The following is a 17,558-nucleotide window of genomic DNA, read 5'->3' as shown; positions in this document are numbered from 1 at the left end:
GACGATTTTACATGAGATCGTCAGTGCTTTTCCGGAAATTCAAGCAGCCAGTGTAGACAGCTGGCAAGTTTTTCCGCAAAAGCAGATGATTTTGTGGAAAAACTTGCCAGTCTAGACACAGCCGTATTGTTTTAACTGGTCCTGCTAGTCTCCTTATCTAACTCCCAAGAAAAGTCCTCTTGAAGTGTGTAAGGCTCAAGAGCTCATGCCTCAGTTGTTCCACCCAGGCTGAGGTGGAGTTTACTTATGCAGGGTCAGAAAGCTTTCCTCTTCCTCCTGAGCGCCAACCTTAAGACCCATCCTGTAGCCAGGGAGCAGAAGAATGGGAGCCATGCACCAAATGCAGCCCCACACCTGTACTGCCTTCACAGACTCAGCAACACCTCTGTATTTACCATGAAGACATGGTCACATTTCCCCCACGACAGAACAGAGCACCTACTGAGATTTGTTTTTTTGGGGGGGACATCTGAAACAGCAATTTTAGTAGCACTGATTCCCCAAACACCCGGTCAGCACTTTTTTCTAATCTAGAGAGTCTTTTTAATGTTTAATTACTTAGGCATGCAACTCACAAGGGAGACACAACTAGCCAGCTTCACTTAGTCAAGCCAATTACTTTTTACAAGCTTTTAAAATGTGGGCAAACAGATACAAGACTTGATATTCCTCTAGGGGTATGAATCCTAGCGTACCCCAAGGTGCTTGGCAAGCTGTATACATGCAGCTCTACTGAAATGCATCCATTTCTGGGGAGGGAGGGCAAAAGTCATTTCTTTGGGGGACTGAAGTGCAAATTTTGGGCAAGGAAAGAAAGGCAGCCCCTCAGTTTTCTCAATAAAGAGCACTGAGAGCTGTGTCTCAGGTGAACATGCCTATGTGGTAAATGCACTGGACTCAAGTAATCGCCCTCAGAAGGACCCAGGGACCGGCAGTAGGGATTCTGCTATCGCCAGTCTGGTTTAGATTCGGTGTATTGTTTTCAGCACTGGGTCTGAAATGTAACACGCAGAGCGCACACACACACATACACTGCAGTAGGTTACTGGGACTCATTCCATCTCAGGAGCTCTTGTGACAACAGAAGCCACCAACTGCTAACTGGAAGCATGTCCTAGGCGCTCAATACAGGCTAATCACGCGCACAGATGCACAAACAGGTTACTGACTTGTCTCTGCCAGGCCTCACTTTCACCCGGAACAGCCCATACACAGGCCTGTGGTCTGACGTTCTTATCGCTGAGCAGGAGGAGTACTTCACTGCCTGGATGTCGTCCTTGTGCCGGCTTCGGTACATCACTCGATCCTGGGAGGTTGAGAGAAATCAGGGAGATGGATGTTCACTCGCCTTTGCCTGTCTGCCCCGGAGAGACGCGCTTGTATGCGAAAGGTCCAGGTCCATTTAAAATATTCCACTTTAGACAGAACTCAGCCCCGTGCAGGGACTCAGTCGCCCATCCGAACATCCCGGGAGAGAGGTGGCACACGGCAGCATGCAAATCTGGCCCTGCGAACCCCAAGCCCTGCTATGCATACAGCTCTATGGGTGGGTGCAAATTCCTTCTCTAGGAGCTGCCATGCCCTGCGTGGCTGACCCTTGGGACGTGCAGTGGGAAAACAGTCACTGCCACATCTCACCTCCTATCTGGCAGGGATCCAGGTATTTAAGGATCCAGTGACCCTTTCCCTATCCCACACAGTGTGCTACTCTGCTCAGGGGCATCGTGGAAGTTTCCAGCATGGCTGCTGGATCAGATAGATGCACTGACATGGGGGGGCATCCCGGGCATCCCCCCCACGACAGGTGGATCCTCCCTTCGAGAGGAACGGAACTACTGTGCAGCACAGAAGCTGGGTAGCAGTAGAGTAGGAAATGGCCCATGGAAATAGCAGCAAGGTACTGGATTGTGCAGAGCATGGCCACTGGTCTGAGGGTCCCTGACCTGGAATCTGGTTCCCCCATCGGCCACTGAGGAAGTGGCCTCGTCTTGAACAGGCGGATAGCCGGAAGTGAGAGCCAGTCCGCCAGGGCAGTGAGACTGATGGCCCAAAAGGGAAACTAGAGTGAACTGGCCGGAGATCCAGGCCATGAAAGAGGAAGCTCTGCAACTCCTGGTGCACGGGAGGCCACACGAGGCAGGAAGGGCATCAGACCAGGCAGAGCTCTCTCTCAGATGCAGTCAGGAGGTGCCCCAGAACCCATTGCAGTGGCCAAGAGCCCATTCCCTCCCCGGGAGCGTGTTTACAATAACACCGTACCGTGTACGAAGGCGTCCTCTGCTTGGAAGTGGTGTCGTAGCTATCCTGCCCTAGATCAAACTTGTAGGAAGGACGGAAGTGAATGGCAGCCTCCTGGAACCCTTTGAAAATAGCCTCTGCAAGGGAAGAGACAGCATGAAGAGCAAAGTGAGTCTTCCCAAGTAACCGAACATGACAGCAGCTGGGCATTTACCACACACATTTCAAATGCAGTTTGCCAATCCTGTCTAGAAATGAAACCAGTAACATGCAGGGCTACAAAACGTGACCCACCAGCATAAACGGAGGGGCGGGGGTGGGGGAGTGTTAAGGATGAATCGCCAACATTGAAAAACCTGGGGCACTAATCCTTGGCATGTTTATGGCACTTCCATCGACATCCTCACCATGCTTTGCAAAGCAATCAGCTTTCACATGCTCCCTGTGAGGTAGATGGGAATTATGTCCAATCTACAGAGCAGTGAACAGAGGCAAAGCCACCCCACCCACCTGCAAGGGAGACTCTTCCCCAACGCTGCAGCACTCGGACCCAGATAGTGGAATTAACATAACGTTTTCTGCCACCACATTGTTCCTTGGGGTGTTCTGCCCTGTGCTTCTCTTGTCTGTTTAGACTGGAAGCATTTTGGGGTACGGCCCATTGCGCAGCTCCTGGCACAATGCGGCCCAGTCCTGGCTGGCCTTAGGCACCTCCATAACAACCATGATTAACAGCAAGTGAGTGCCTTGCCAGGGGCGTGTGGCACGTCATGCGGAACTCGAGAATTCACATTCCTACTCCCCTCCTTTGAAGTGTCATTATATTTGAAAGCTGTTGGTTTTCCCTCTCCAGACAACTCCCTCGTTACGTCAGTCGCTATCCAAGAAGTAAAAAGAAAGCTGTAGAAATTCACATGGTTGGAGATCTCCAGGCAGTGGGGGCTGGGAGTACAAGGGTAGGCAGCAAGTCTCTCACCATCATTCATTTCTTTAATGAGCTGGTCATACTGCAGTAACTTGGACATGTCTGTGTCCAGATGCTGGCTCAGGATTGATTCCACGCTCTCACGATCCTTGTTGAGTCGGAAATTGAAGTCTCCAAACCAGAACACTTCATCGAACCGAGTTGTGACATCAGCTGCAACATCAAGTGAGACAGGCCATCAGCCTGACCTGTCCTTTGGGCAGGGCAGCAAGTTGACCCACAAATCCCTCCCCTAGACATGCACACACGAACATAGGCTCGGTCCACATCAAGTTACTTACAGGGGCTGGATCGATAGGGATTTGTATCTGGGACATTCTTGGGAAGACCAAGGGCTTGGATGGTTTTATTGTAGTCCAGCGTCCTCTCATACACTTTACCATCCCCCGCTGAAAGAGAGATACACAGACACTGCAAATTCAGGCAGAAAGATGGAGATTTTGTGCAGAATTTGAATTCAATTGCCAGGGATCATTATTACATAGATTGTGGCAGAGTCCAAAACATGCTGGGCACTTTCTAAACATGTAGGATGAGATGGGCCCTGCCCAGAAGAGAGTACAAACTAAGGCGGTGATAGGTGAGGGACAAGGAAAGAGGACAACACAAAGCATTAGGCGTGTCAGCAGATGTTTTGTTTTGTGAATGACATACATTATGTTCCCTTCCTGCACCCTTCCCAACTCTGCAATCCCCAGCCTCACATTCAGTGCCATAATGTATCATCCCCCACCCCCCGTCACTTCTGCACAAAGGAGCAGTTAACTCTCAGCATCCATTAGTGTAACATACCAAGTGACCTGATCGGCTGGGTTCTTACAGACGCCATAGTAGGAGTGGTCTTCAGGAGGGATTTAAATGAGGGTAAGGGAGTCGCTTTGTAGACCAGATGTCATTTTTTACGTAGGGGACAGTGTGGAAGGAGACATGGGTGTGGGAGAGCCGGACAAATGCTGATAAGCCTGGCATCTCTGGCAAAGCAAAGGAAATAGGGGTGGAGCAAAATGCTAGGAGAGAAGGGAAGATATATGAGGAGCAGCAGCTTCAAAAGCAAAAATCTTGAATGCAATGCAAAGGAGAAAGGAAGGAGTCAGGGGAGAGATTCAAAGGAGGTGTGATGGAATGAGAGGCAAGAGAAGACTGTAGCAGCTGTTCTCTGTATAAGCTAGAAGGGGCAGAGTGCTGGGAGACCACAGAGGAGCTTACAGTAACAAAGCCAGAAGAGGAGTTTAGTTGTGGTTAGAGGGCTCAGAAATGCAGTGAAGGCGGAGGCAGTAGTTCAGACTTGCCAATAAGAAGTTCATTTCACACAGTGTTTGCTCACAGCTTAAATTGTGGAGCATGTTCCATGCAGGAGACAGCCTTATAGCAGTAAGTAATACAGCAAATGGGCACGTGTAATCTATAAGGCAGGTGGAGCACTATTTCCCCCACGCAGGGCACGTGCGTTAACGACGTCACGGACTCACATGTGAAATGGGACGTGATGAAGAGGAAGGAAGTCCCAAAGAACGTGAAGCAGATTCCCAGGGCTCCCTTGGTTTTGATCTGAGACACAATGCGAGTGGTCACAGTGGCATATTCCACCTCTGTAGGAAGAAGGGAAAGAGAGGCTGCTACTACAGGAAGCCTATTGACCCTGCACTTTGGGGAGGAAAGAGGGTGGAAATGGGAGGAGTGAGAGTCATTTCATCAGACTGCTGCATTGCTGGCTCGGGCTCCGAGGATCCCGGTTTACAAAGGGCACACACCCAGCACCACTACAGAACTTCTGCCTTCTGACAGGTGCCAAGCTATGCAGTTAACAGACATGCACACTACCACACAATGGTGGAGTGGGGCCATATTATGGCTCAGGGCATACAGAAGACACCTAGGAAAGTGCCACAGGTTTGTGATGGTCCGTGTGGCACAGACAGGGCCTCTGCAGGCAAGGTGCCACCTGCGAGACACACAGCAAGACAAGTGTCACTCAGCTTGTCTATCTGGGAATCAAGCCTTCAGGAGGATGAGAGGACACCTCAAACTCAAGGGGGCTTAGTCCTAAAAGCCATCACTTCCAGTTTGTGGATCATAAATACAAAAGTTACCACACAAACCCCATGGAGCTCTCAGAAGGCCGGGTCCTATTGGCATGGCAGGCTACTGATCAGAGTTTGGGCATCACAAATACTTTCAGCAGGAAAGTGAAATTTGTACCTTTAACTGAAATGACTCTCTGAGGTTTCCATCCACCATTACAAGCCCCGCTATCCCTCACACAGTGACAGTGCAATGTCCCCCCTCTGTATTCTCCAGCACTTCATTAACAACATACCTGAGCAGAACCAGATGAGATCTCTTCTTATGAACACTGACATATATAGAACTCCGTGTGCAGCTGAATACAGCATGACATAATGGGGCCCCAGCGTCTCCTGCAGGCGGATCTCCCACTCTCTTCTACGAGACACAACAAAAGCACCATGGCTACATCACAACTCCAGGGCAACATGGAGGCAGGAGCAGCCTAAGGCCGGCTGCAGCAGCTGGCGCCCCAGGCGGAACGCGTGATTGGCGCCCCCGCCTACAGGGCCGTCAATGGACTAACGTCATCGGTGGGCGCTCCAGGCAGCGGCCGAATCCGCCTACAGCCATGGGCCGCCCCTGCATGGAGGGTAGTAGGAGAGAGAGATGTAGCCATTGGAAGGTGCCAGAACGATGCCCACTGGTGATGAGGAGGAAGCAGATGGTGGGGAGGAAGATGATGGAATGGACAGGCAGCAGGGGAAACCAGCAGTCTAAGGATGCAGCAACTGCTGCCATATAATGGTTTTCATGGCAAATCTCCTTTGTCAAAACAATGGTGCCCAGGATTGATCTGAAGACAAACAGCTTTTTAAATATAAAACCCACAGGGAAAGACAGTAAGCACCCTGTCGGTCGTGTGCAGCAGCTTTACTCTGACACGTTATTGCCAGAGGCATTCTGAAAATCTTGGAAGGACGCTAAGAACGAATGGACGTTCTCAGCACCTGTCAGCCTGGCACTTCGCAGTACTGTGACATGCTAACCTGCTTGAAGTCACACAAGACAGCGGCAGAGCTGACGCCTCCCACTGAAATCAGGAGGTTTGGCTACTGCCTTCAGCAAGCGGAGTACAGAGCCCAAACCTGGGGTGACGGTAGGTGACTAGGGCTAGTATGATGTTCAGTAAAGAGACCCTCTAAAAACCATTTTCTCCTTAGACTGATGAATTCACAGTTTTATGAAATATAAATAAAGCACCAGGGCAATTTGATTCTGTATTCTGCTATACTGAAAACTCATTTGAAGAGGATAAAAAACCCAGCAGTGATTATCAAGGGTGGCTCTTCATTACACTGTTTCCACTACCTGTCTGGACAGCCTTCTTGAACCCCAATGACATACATATCCTGGGCATAGTCAGGATCAGATGGGAACAAGAAGTCATCCAGATTCTCTGGAAGTTCCTGCAAAAAAACAGGAAGAGATGCACAGCGTCTGTTATGCTAGCCTTTGGATAGGAGGGGAAGGAAAATCCAGAAAGGGTTCTAGCGTAATGAGTTAATAAATCATTTACAATCACTGCTAATATATTGCACTTCCACTGCATTTTAGTTCTGAGATGCACAGCACCAATCTAGTCTAGTAACATCCCAGCCCCTAGCCAAACATCATTGTACCCATGCTGTAGATATAAAAACTGACACAGGGGGTGAAATGTTTTGGTCACACAATACATGCTGTGACCTAGTGTGTATTTTTAATTTCTTGTCCTGATCCCAAGAGGTGCTGAACACCGTCATCCACTGCCTTGTCTTCCTCCATCTTTCTCTGGCTCTGTCCCTAAGTCTCCCAGTTGCAGCAATCTTGGGTTTCTCTGCTATAGATAGCTGTAGTTAGGATTATGTTTCCCTTCAGAGACACTCCTTTGGGAGCACCCCCCCCCCCAAAAAAAAAAAAAAAAAAAAAAAAAAAAAGGGAGATCCCAACTTCTACAGGTCACAGAATTTCACCATTACATTGGTCATTTCTACATATCATTACATTGGTCATACTCAGCTACTCAGGCAGATGAGGATCATCATCATAAATATATTGAAAGTGACAATTCCACAGGAAACAGTGGCACTAGTCTGTTTAACAAACACGGGGAGAAACATGCAAGGCCAAGGGCCAAATTCAGGAGCTTCATGTACCCACCTTCTGGCCTTGCATGTTCCAGGTGGCCACAAATATTCCAATGTTCCGATCAGGGAAATACCTACTCAGTTCTTCTGAACCCAGCAATGCACCACTAGCCAGAAGGCTGCCTTCCAAATAGCTTCTGTGAAACAAGGAGAAGGAAATGTATTTTTAAAACTCTATATTGTTAAAAAAGGAATATAAGCAAATGTTCTGGTTGCTGAAATCCTGATTTGCATCACTCATGCACAGACCCAAATCTTAACAACATTTTTACAGTACTTTGTTGATTAAAAGTTCCTTTAAAGATGAGCTAATATTCACAGCCTTCAAAAAAGCAGCATTAAATGTTAGGTTGTTTCCAGGGCAAGAAGATGCAATGCTGAATGCTATTCAGAACACTATTCAGAATGCTATTCAGAACAGCAGGGTCCATACACTATCTAGTGAAAAACCTTGTGGCACTTTTCAACACCCACAAGTGGTCAGATTTGTTGATACTTAGGAAAGTGGGTGAAACTGTGCTGATAGAATCCTCAGAGGTCACGTTCTGGAGAAACAGAACACTCAGCATCGTGCCTCACACATGCTTCCTGACTAACTAAACGGGGACATTTTTTAACAGCCAAGATGTAACTGAAGAGTGTAAAATACAACATCCAATTTAGAGAGCTTTTTCTGAGCACTAATAAAGGGGCTTGCAATTCTCTCGAGTGATCCCCACTCAGCTTTGACCAGTGCTCAGATTGGTGACAGGAAGCTCTGGAGAAACCTGTGTTCAGTCATCTTCAGGAAGAGGAAGTGGACGGAACTTCAGGAAGGAGCACTATAATCGGAGGGAACATATATCTCACTGGAGTATCAAGCCAGGCTCCAGTTAAAATTGTATTCACACTCAGAGGAGAAAAACCTCATCTAGGTCTGGATAACTTTCATAATGCTCCACTACCACAACAGTGGATGCCATATAAGCTAGGGATGTAAGCGAGTAGTTGAGTAGTGGACTACTTGCATTCCCGCCCCTTGCTGCCTCTGTATCAGACTAGTCAACTACTGTATCAGAAGCAGAAAGGGGGGGGGAAGCAGAAGCCGGTACTAGGGGGAGCCAGCTTAAAAGCCAATTCCCCCAGCACTCCCCCAGGCTGCTGCCTCTAGCAGAGGCAGAAGCGCAGGGGGGAGGCAGAGACTGCTTCACATCCTGCAGAGTACCCCTGTCTATGGACACCCCCTACCCCCACAGGGACAGGGGCTGCTGGACCCAGCATGAGCCAGGACCAAGCAAGCCTGGCTCAGTCCCAGTTCACACCAGCTCTGGGAGCTATCCCGCTGCGGCACTGTAGTTTAAATGTAGTAGGAGCCAGGCTGGATCCAGCGCAAGCCGGGACTGCGGTTTATTCCCTTATCGACTAATCGTATAGTTAATAGAAATACTATCCACGATTAGTTAATTACTCACTTCCTAACATCTCTAATATAAGCATGACAAGATGGTGAATGGATGGGATACTAGTAAGCAAGTATACTAGTTATTTGGTAGAAGAAAAGGCGAATAATCTCTGGGTGAAATGTTCTAAATAAAATGAATTTGGGAGGAGGGTGAACTCACAGTTGCCACTTGGAAGTGGCAGCAGCTGCATCTCTCTAGTCACCCAATTCAAACACCACACAGATTGATATGGAAAGGAGATGCTAGCACTTGCCTGTCCACTGGCTTGTGGAAAATGAATTTGCTAGGAACAGTACCCCGAATGCCACCTTTAATACTAATCTCGGTAGAGTGTTCGAGGATTGAACGAACCATGAACACTGAACTAGTCTCTTCTCTCTAGTTTCTTCCAGTCAGGGCAGGTCAGACTGGCGCATCAGGGTCGGGGAAGCTTGCAGAGATGTCACCTGTGCTGTACCTGGTGTGTGACTGTACAGAGTATTACTTCTTCTAGTACTAAACTCACATATGGGGGAAAAAAAAGAGTGACTGATCTGATGACTAACCCCCACCAAGAACTAGCATCCAACATAATATCAATCAGTTAACCTAACACAATAAACAAATTACAATAGTTCCTGCATTAGGCTGCAGGGAACTAAGAAGTCCAAGTCAAATAGTCTTATTCTCACTTCAATTCACTCTGTCAAATAAGAGGTTTCTGGAGCCCTAACTAAAACAGCATATGAAATTTGAAACAGTTGGATTTCCACATCTTCTCCCCAGGCTCACTGACACCAATTTAGAGCCTCAGGGCAGAAATCAATGGGCCCCTGCCTGACCTCCCTCAGCTGGAGCCACAAGTGCCCCCTCCCCCTACCAGAGGAACCCTAGGCTGGCCACTCCCTCTCTTCCCCCATCCAGCCTGCCTGCTCTGGGGAAAGCCAAGTAACCCCGCCCCGGAACCTGCATGATTCATATCAAAAGCATCTTTGAATCAAGAGAGATTTTTGGAAGAGTTAATGCAGCAGAGGCCAGTATCCCTGGGCCCTTTTAAATTGCTGGGCCTGGACAATCGCCCTCTTTGCCCTCTCACCCTCCTCCATGGGCCTGCTCCTCCCATGAGTCCTGCAGAGAATCTACTGCTGCCAATGGTCAGGGGTTTGGTAGGGACATTCAGGAAAGGAGAGCAGGCTGAATTAACATGTCTAATCTGCTTTAGTCTGTGGAGCCTTAAACCCGGCAACTAATGATTATAGTATAATGTCAGGGAATGCAGGGTCTGACCCGGTGTCCCATCTCCAACAGCTGCTTCAAAGGAAGGTGCAAGAAAACCCATAAGAGACAAATATTCAATAACCTGCCTGCAGGAGAAGTTTTTCAAATATAAAAAGAAAATTAAAGCTGCAAACTGGGATGGACAGATGATCGATCACCTTTCTTCTTTAGTGTCTGGCAATGTCCCAGTATAGAAAGCAGACAATGACACCTGCTATTTATTAATAACAATGTGTTGCTGCTTTCCGCTTTGAGGGCTGTGTAAATTGGTGCTGTGCTGGCAACTAGTTGTGCAAGAGGACTCACAAGCCTGTACCCTCCAGAACAACAGCTGAATCTAACCAAATGTGGAAGACAAACAAGCAAGAGATATCCATAGGAAGCATAGCAGGAGAATGGGTAATATTCTGTTCCAGTTTGGGGTATCATGCACCCCATAAATCTGGAGATTGCATGAAACTGGGGTTTTGACTGGGGCCTTTCTTCGCTTTTCAAACATTTCTCTTGCTTTTGGAGCTACAGCCTGTCATTTATAAAACCCAGCATTTGTTCTAGGCATGGGTTTCCTGGAGACACTGCAGACCAGTATTCTCTCTAAGCTGTGTGGCAGCACGGCTTCACGCGTCTAATCAGCCCCTCCCAGACAGAGGCTCAGGGCTCAATGCATGGAGCTGACCTGTGAAGCTTAGATGGAACACTGCTGAAGACTGCAGAGAGACTCTGGTAGCTTATTCCCTCTTCACTCTGAAGAATCATAGAATCATAGGACTGGAAGGGACCTCGAGAGGTCATCGAGTCCAGCCCCCCGCCCTCAAGGCAGGACCAAGCTCCGTCTACACCATCCCTGACAGATGTCTATCTAACCTGTTCTTAAATATCTCCAGAGAGGGAGATTCCACCACCTCCCTTGGCAATTTATTCCAATATTTGACCACCCTGACAGTTAGGAATTTTCTTCATAACAAACCCTTCTTCATACTCTTTTCTGTAATGCTACATATACACTGCATCCCTCTTACACAAAAGCCCATGCAAATTAAGTGCAGATTAGCATACTGTCGTGCTTCATTTGCATAATTAGGGGCATTTTTAAGCAAGAGGCTTTTGTGCAAAAAGAAGCTGACTACACAGCTCCTTTTTGTGCAAAAACACCCTCTTGTGCAAGAGCCATTCTTCCTGAAAAAATGAGGAAGAATGGCTCTTGCGCAAAAGGGTATTTTTGTGCAAAAACGGCCCCTAATTAGTTATGCAAATGAAGTGTGGCAATATGCTAATCCACACTTCATTTGCATGGGCTTTTGCACAAGAGGGATGCAGTGTAGATGTAGCCTAAGATTCTCCAGGTTTGTAAGATAGCAAGTGGAGGAGGGGAAGAATTATGCTCTCTCTCCCAGGGGATTTTAAGAAAGCTGTGGTTGAGGATCTCCTGCGAGAGAGAGAGATAAAATAATTGCTAACAAGCAGCCTGATTCTGTGAGAAGCCACATAGTTCATGTAATGAGCAGTGTAGCTCCAATTCCCATTGACAGTGACACTGCTGAGAGCTGAGGACACTGCACACCTCCACCAGACTGTAGCGGAAGCCTGCACTAATGTCCAACAGCTGGAAGGCATTCTTCTAGGTCTTTACTTAGCAGGAAGTCAGGAACATACCTCCGGCAAAACTGAGAACTGCCACTGCTCTATCACATTAGCAGATGATGTCACTCCTGGAATTCATTAGCTAATTCACTTCTGAGAATGGCAGGTAAAGCTTTGGCTGGCACTACGTGACAAACGCACCCAGAGTCATACCACTCTATGTGCCACTTCTGACAAGATCCCAGTCATGGCAAATTTGACTCATTACATATCCACTTAAATGATCAGATGCTTAAATGAGGGGCTGATCCTGAAGAGTGCCAAGCATCCCACTGACGCCAATGGACATGGCAGGTACTCAGTGCTTCTCCTTTAATAAGCTATTCTCATCAGATTTACGAATCCTGGTAGATTGTTTAAATTCTCCTCCCACCCAGAAACAGGAAATAAAGATGAACTGGATATTGGCATTTTCTGATCAGATATCACTGAAAATTGTGCAATTCCCACTAATGAAAAACCTCCAATTTTAACTAATAGCTTCTGCTAGACTATCTGGATTTTGGAATAACCCGTATCCCATCCATGAAACATTCTAATTCCAACTAAATATACTTTTTAAATACACTGATCCTAAGCAACCATACCTACTGTTTCTTAACTTTGAAACCAGCTACTTGTATATTATCAGAAAGTTGAAAGTAATTAACTTCTGAATCATTTTTCATGTGAAAGTCAGTCATAGCATGAAAAAGCCCTTCTGAGCTTTTCATCTTCAATAGTTAAAACATTAATCTTCAGAGCAATGCATGTGAAAAGTATTTTGCTGTGAAACCTTCATTACAGCAGCCACTTTCTACATGTTATGCTTGTGCTCTCAAAATATTTCCTGAATTTCCTGGGCACGCATTGATCCATCCTCAAATGTTTCTTCCTAGCATGCTGCTCTTCATAAAGCAGCCATTCAAAAATGCAGCCATTTGCCCTTCCTATATTCCAGTGAAAATAAGGGAACAAACAACTAATAGTTTACTCACTGGTCAAGTGAGTTATTCCAGACAAACAGAATTCTGCAAAGCAATTGGCCATCTAGTCACAACTTGCATATTCTCTCTGCTAGGAAAAGATGAAGAATAATGTACCTGTTTCGAACATCCTTGGCACGAAGAGGGGTAAGTAGGCTGAATGTAGACTTCATGGAGTCTGTGGAACAGCTATCGTAGACCATCCCGCTATTGTGCAGCCTACTGTCACTGAGACTGCTGCTCACCCTTTCAAACCTGCTCTGAGAATAATGTTGGTAATCCATATAATCCGAGTCAATCCTATTAGCTGTCCTCAGCACGTGAGAGGCCATGCTGAGTTCCAAGGGGGGCAGTGGTCGAGAGGGTGTTATTTTGGACAGCCGGGATTTGCTACCCGATGATTCTTTCCCCTGCATAAACCCCACAGAAGCGGTGGGGACCTCAGAGACCTGTTTCTCTGACTCAGAAATGCTACTCTTGTTCTTTCTGTAATAGCTCGGTTCTGAAGCATCCTGCAAGTTGTGCAAAGAACCCTCATTGCCATTGAGTGCCACTCTGCTCCTGGTGGGAGGACTCAGGGATGTCTCCTGGAGAGAGCCATTGGAGGAGCTTGTCTCATTGGGATCAATCAGATTTTCCTGACTCATTCTAAACAGTCTCCTCTTCCTCCAGCTTTTCTCATCAAGCGATGATGCTCGCGCCAGCCTGGGCTTCCTGGGAGGTTTTGGGGTGGCAGATTTAATCTTCATATTGGGTTTGATTTCATCAGGGGGAAACCTTAAGGTATCATTTAAAAAGGATTCTATGTCTGGATGGTCTTTAAGTGCAAGCACCCTGCTGTCACCGGCCTCCTTCCTCATAGCTCCACCAGCTTTCTTCACTTGCTGGTCCTGTAATACTCTGCCCTCTGTACTCGAAGTAACACATGCCACTGCATGCTGGGGAAATCCATTTGAAGGGTTCATTCTCCTCCCATGTATCTGCAATAGACCCCCTCCACAGAGTCAATCTCTCAAAAAGTCATCTTCTTTATTGTATAGTTCTGACGTTTGAACCAAAACACGGGGATCAGGAATGTGAATGCAGCTGAGTCTTCTGCCAGGAATACGGGAAAGTTATGTGAGTAGCAAGATGCATGACTGGAAACGCCTTAGAGGTAAGACACCTGCAATTGCCCAAAAGAAACAGAACTGTCATAACCTGCTGAACCATACATACCATCTACATGTTATGTTAGTCTATAAAGTGCTACCAGACCATTTGTTGTTTTTTAAGTTTACTCTAAATCCAGGCATTGAACAATAAAAACATGCGCTTGCATAGCATCTTCCATAATAGGATCTCAAAGCACTTCCCAAGTCTTGTCAAGCCTCCTGTAAAAAATGTCAGTGTTATTTCCATTTTACCGAAGGGGAAATTTAGGCCTTGGAGACGGAAGTGACTTCCTAAGGACAGAATTGGAAGTAAATGCCTACCACTCATGTTATAGGACAGGATGTTAATTCCCTTTACCGCAGCAGGAAATGGAAATGAAAACCACATACAAGTTACCACTTTAAACTTTTACAAAATACAGGACTATGTACCACTTTAAAGACTAACAAGATGGTTTATTACATGATGAGCTTTCGTGGGCCAGACCCACTTCCTCAGATCAAATAGTGGAAGAAAATAGTCACAACCATATATACCAAAGGATACAATTAATTTTTTTCATTTTTTTTAATTGTATCCTTTGGTATATATGGCTGTGACTATTTTCTTCCACTATTTGATCTGAGGAAGTGGGTCTGGCCCACGAAAGCTCATCATCTAATAAACCATCTTGTTAGTCTTTAAAGTGGTACATAGTCCTGTATTTTGTTTCAGCTACACCAGTCTAACACGGCTACATTTCTATCACTATTCTACATTTAAACTTTTAGGCTTTCAAAACTTCACCGTGTAGTGAGTGATCCATTAGCCCAGGTAGGTAAGACATTCAGCATCGGAAACCAAGCAGTTTTAATGATTTCAGGTTCTGTAATGATCCCGTATCATCATCATTCACTAAGGTAGATCCATGGCTTCAAAACACTTGGCCACTACCACTGGAGCTGAAGAAGACTCCTTTTAGCTACAGCAACATTAAGGATACAGCTTTGACATCCACAAAACAGTTCCTTACCACAGAAAGGCAAGGTGGTGTCCCTACAGCCTCAAGCAAACAAATTGCAATGAAACTCTACCTAGCTAAGTAGTGTCACCTGACAGGTGTGAAATGAAAATCTTATCAGAGTTATCCTATTAAATATCAATCAAGCCTGAATACTACCTTAATCTTCTCAACCCCTGTAAGATCAATATGTGTACATTCCCCAGTGGCTGAGAGTTTAGAATAATGTTCTGTTCCTGGCTTCACCATTCATTATTATTATTATTATTAAGGCACCAACATTTCACTAGGAGCTTTTTCGAGCTTTTTAACCACTCTGAGAAAATTCACTCACCAGTAAAATGGGCATACTGACAACGACTAAACGGGAATTCTGCCCCCATGTGTGTCTACAGCAAGGCTGGCCTTACCATGAGGTGAACTGAGGTAGCTGCCTCAGATACCAGACTGGGGGGAAGGCGTCACTAGGACCCAGAGTGTAGAAAATTGTGTCTTCTGCTGGTGCATGTGTATTTTCTCTGCTCTAGATGCACAGAGATGGTGGAGTGCGATGAGAGGAGTAGAACAGGAAGAAAGCAGAATTGAGACCTTTCAAAGTTTTGGCCCAAGCGAGGGGGCATCATTTGAGCTCCCCGCCTCAGGTGCCAAAATGTTATGGGCCGGCCCTGGTCTACAGAGGACACAAACACACAATGTGTGTTTGTGTCTAGGAGTACTGGGGCGGGAATGACACAGTGGCTGTGTCTACACTGGCATGAATTTCCGGAAATGCTTAAAACGGAATACTATTCCGTTTTCAGTTTTTCCGGAAAAGGAGTGTCTACATGGGCAGGCTGCTTTTCCGGAAAAGCCCTTTTTCCGGAAAAGCGTCTGTGGCCAATGTAGACGCGCTTTTCTGGAAAAGAGCCCCGATTGCCATTTTCGCGATTGGGGCTTTTTTCTGGAAAAGACTACTGGGCTGTCTACACTGGCCCTTTTCCGGAAAAGTGTTCTGGAATAAGGACTTATGCCCGAGCAGGAGCAGAATAGTTTTTCCGGAATAGCGGCTGATTTTGTACAGTAGAGCATCGTTGCTTTTCCGGAAATTCAAGGGCCAGTGTAGACAGCTCGCAGCTTATTCCGGAAAAGCGGCTGATTTTCCAGAATAAGTGGCCCAGTGTAGACACAGCCACAGTGTATGTATGGGGAGAACTCAGCCCTCCCCATGGGTGTCTATAGGGGGCGCAAACATAGCGTGTGGGGGGAGAGATACAGACACAGCGTGTGTAAGAGGGAGCTCAGCCTCCTCATGTGTGTATTGGGGGGGCACACACTGGGGGCCTCGGCCCCTGCCTGTGTGTGGGGAGGACTCGCAGTGTGTGTCTGGGGCTCAGCCCCAGTATGTCTAGGACACGCACAACTGCGGGGCCTCGGCCCTTGTGTGTGTCTGGCGGGCAACGCACACTGTGTATGGGAGGCTCAGCCCCCCCCCCCCCCGCCATGGCACACACAGTGTGATGGGGGAGGGCTCAGCCTCGTTCCTTGGGATGGGGACACACACACAGTGGGGGGGGCACTCAGCCCCCGTGTGTCTGACACACACACACACACACACACAGACACACACAGTGGGGGGGCTGTCCCCCGTGTGTCTGACACACACACACACACAGACACACACAGTGGGGGGGCTCAGCCCCCGTGTGTCTGACACACACACAGACACACACAGTGGGGGGGCTGTCCCCCGTGTGTCTGACACACACACACACACACAGTGGGGGGGCTGTCCCCCGTGTGTCTGACACACACACACACACACACAGACACACACAGTGGGGGGGCTGTCCCCCGTGTGTCTGACACACACACACACACACACACACACGGGGGGGCCTCAGGAGCCCGCTCGGGGAGACCAGAGTGACGCTCCGGGGGGGGCTCAGACGCTGAGGGGGGGCAGGCCCGCGCCTGAGCCGCTCCCGGCCGGGGGGGGGGGGGTCCCAGCGCGAGCGGCCGCGCTCTCACCTCCAGTCCGCGCCGCCAGCCCGGGCCCGGCCCTAGCAACGCCCCTGACGACGAGCAGCCGCGGCGCGCAGGCCCGGAGCCCGCCGCGAGCGCGCCCTGCCGCCGGGAGGAGGCACCGCCCCGGCCAGCGCCGCGCGCTCCCCCAGGACCCCGCGGGCCGGGCCCCGCTGCAGTGGGCAGTTTGCAAAGCGAAAGAAACGAATCGAGCAGATGAGTTGTCGGCGGTGAAATGTTTATGCCGGTAACAGGGCCTGACTCGCCATTATGGCGCCTCCTGCTGGACACTCAGGGAATTAGCTCAACTCACTCCTAGAGCTCGCCTCTCTGGCTGGTTTCTCACCTGCTTTACCTGTTTGTTCTTCGCCTTGCATCAGGCACCCTTCCCTCTGAGTACTGCCCTTCCACAGTGCCCCCCCACACTAGGGCCCTCCCCCACAGGGAGCCCCCAACCCTCTGTACCCACCTTGCCTCAGTGACCCACTTCCAGTCCTCCGCTAGGCCCTTGAAACTGCAGTTTGAAATGGCCAAACCTGCTGCCTTCTCCTAGCCTGGCTGTCTCCCTGGTACTTTCAGGCCTTGCCTCAGGCCCTGCAGCCTGGGAGCTTGCCTGGCCAGAGCTCCCCAGCTCTGCCTGCCTTTCCCAGGCATTGCTCTGTCTCAGGAAGCCTCCAGCTT

At 48.2% G+C, this 17,558-nt stretch overlaps 1 protein-coding gene across 3 annotated transcripts in view; it reads right to left on the bottom strand.

Moving 5' to 3' along the window:
- INPP5E (inositol polyphosphate-5-phosphatase E) overlaps positions 1–17,558 on the bottom strand; it is a 27,404-nt gene extending 9,846 nt beyond the window's left edge. Inside the window, exons 1-10 of one of the 3 annotated variants that reach the window (XM_075905573.2) lie at positions 17,347–17,558; positions 12,839–13,886; positions 7,430–7,553; positions 6,599–6,696; positions 5,541–5,665; positions 4,693–4,812; positions 3,505–3,612; positions 3,215–3,376; positions 2,260–2,375; positions 1,170–1,306 (exon numbers count right to left, since the gene is read on the bottom strand). In XM_075905573.2, the coding sequence (XP_075761688.2) occupies positions 1,170–1,306; positions 2,260–2,375; positions 3,215–3,376; positions 3,505–3,612; positions 4,693–4,812; positions 5,541–5,665; positions 6,599–6,696; positions 7,430–7,553; positions 12,839–13,686 (1,838 nt within the window). In that variant the 5' untranslated portion in view covers positions 13,687–13,886; positions 17,347–17,558. Of the gene's footprint in view, positions 1–1,169; positions 1,307–2,259; positions 2,376–3,214; positions 3,377–3,504; positions 3,613–4,692; positions 4,813–5,540; positions 5,666–6,598; positions 6,697–7,429; positions 7,554–12,838; positions 13,887–16,883; positions 17,091–17,346 lie in introns of those variants that run through there. The other 2 variants (XM_075905572.2, XM_075905575.2) reach the window with 2 other exon arrangements.

The sequence above is a fragment of the Pelodiscus sinensis genome, chromosome 23 (genome assembly GCF_052426305.1).
Source record: "Pelodiscus sinensis isolate ZL-2025 chromosome 23, ASM5242630v1, whole genome shotgun sequence".
NCBI lineage: Eukaryota > Metazoa > Chordata > Testudines > Trionychidae > Pelodiscus > Pelodiscus sinensis.
This window is presented reverse-complemented; position numbering and strand designations above follow the sequence as displayed.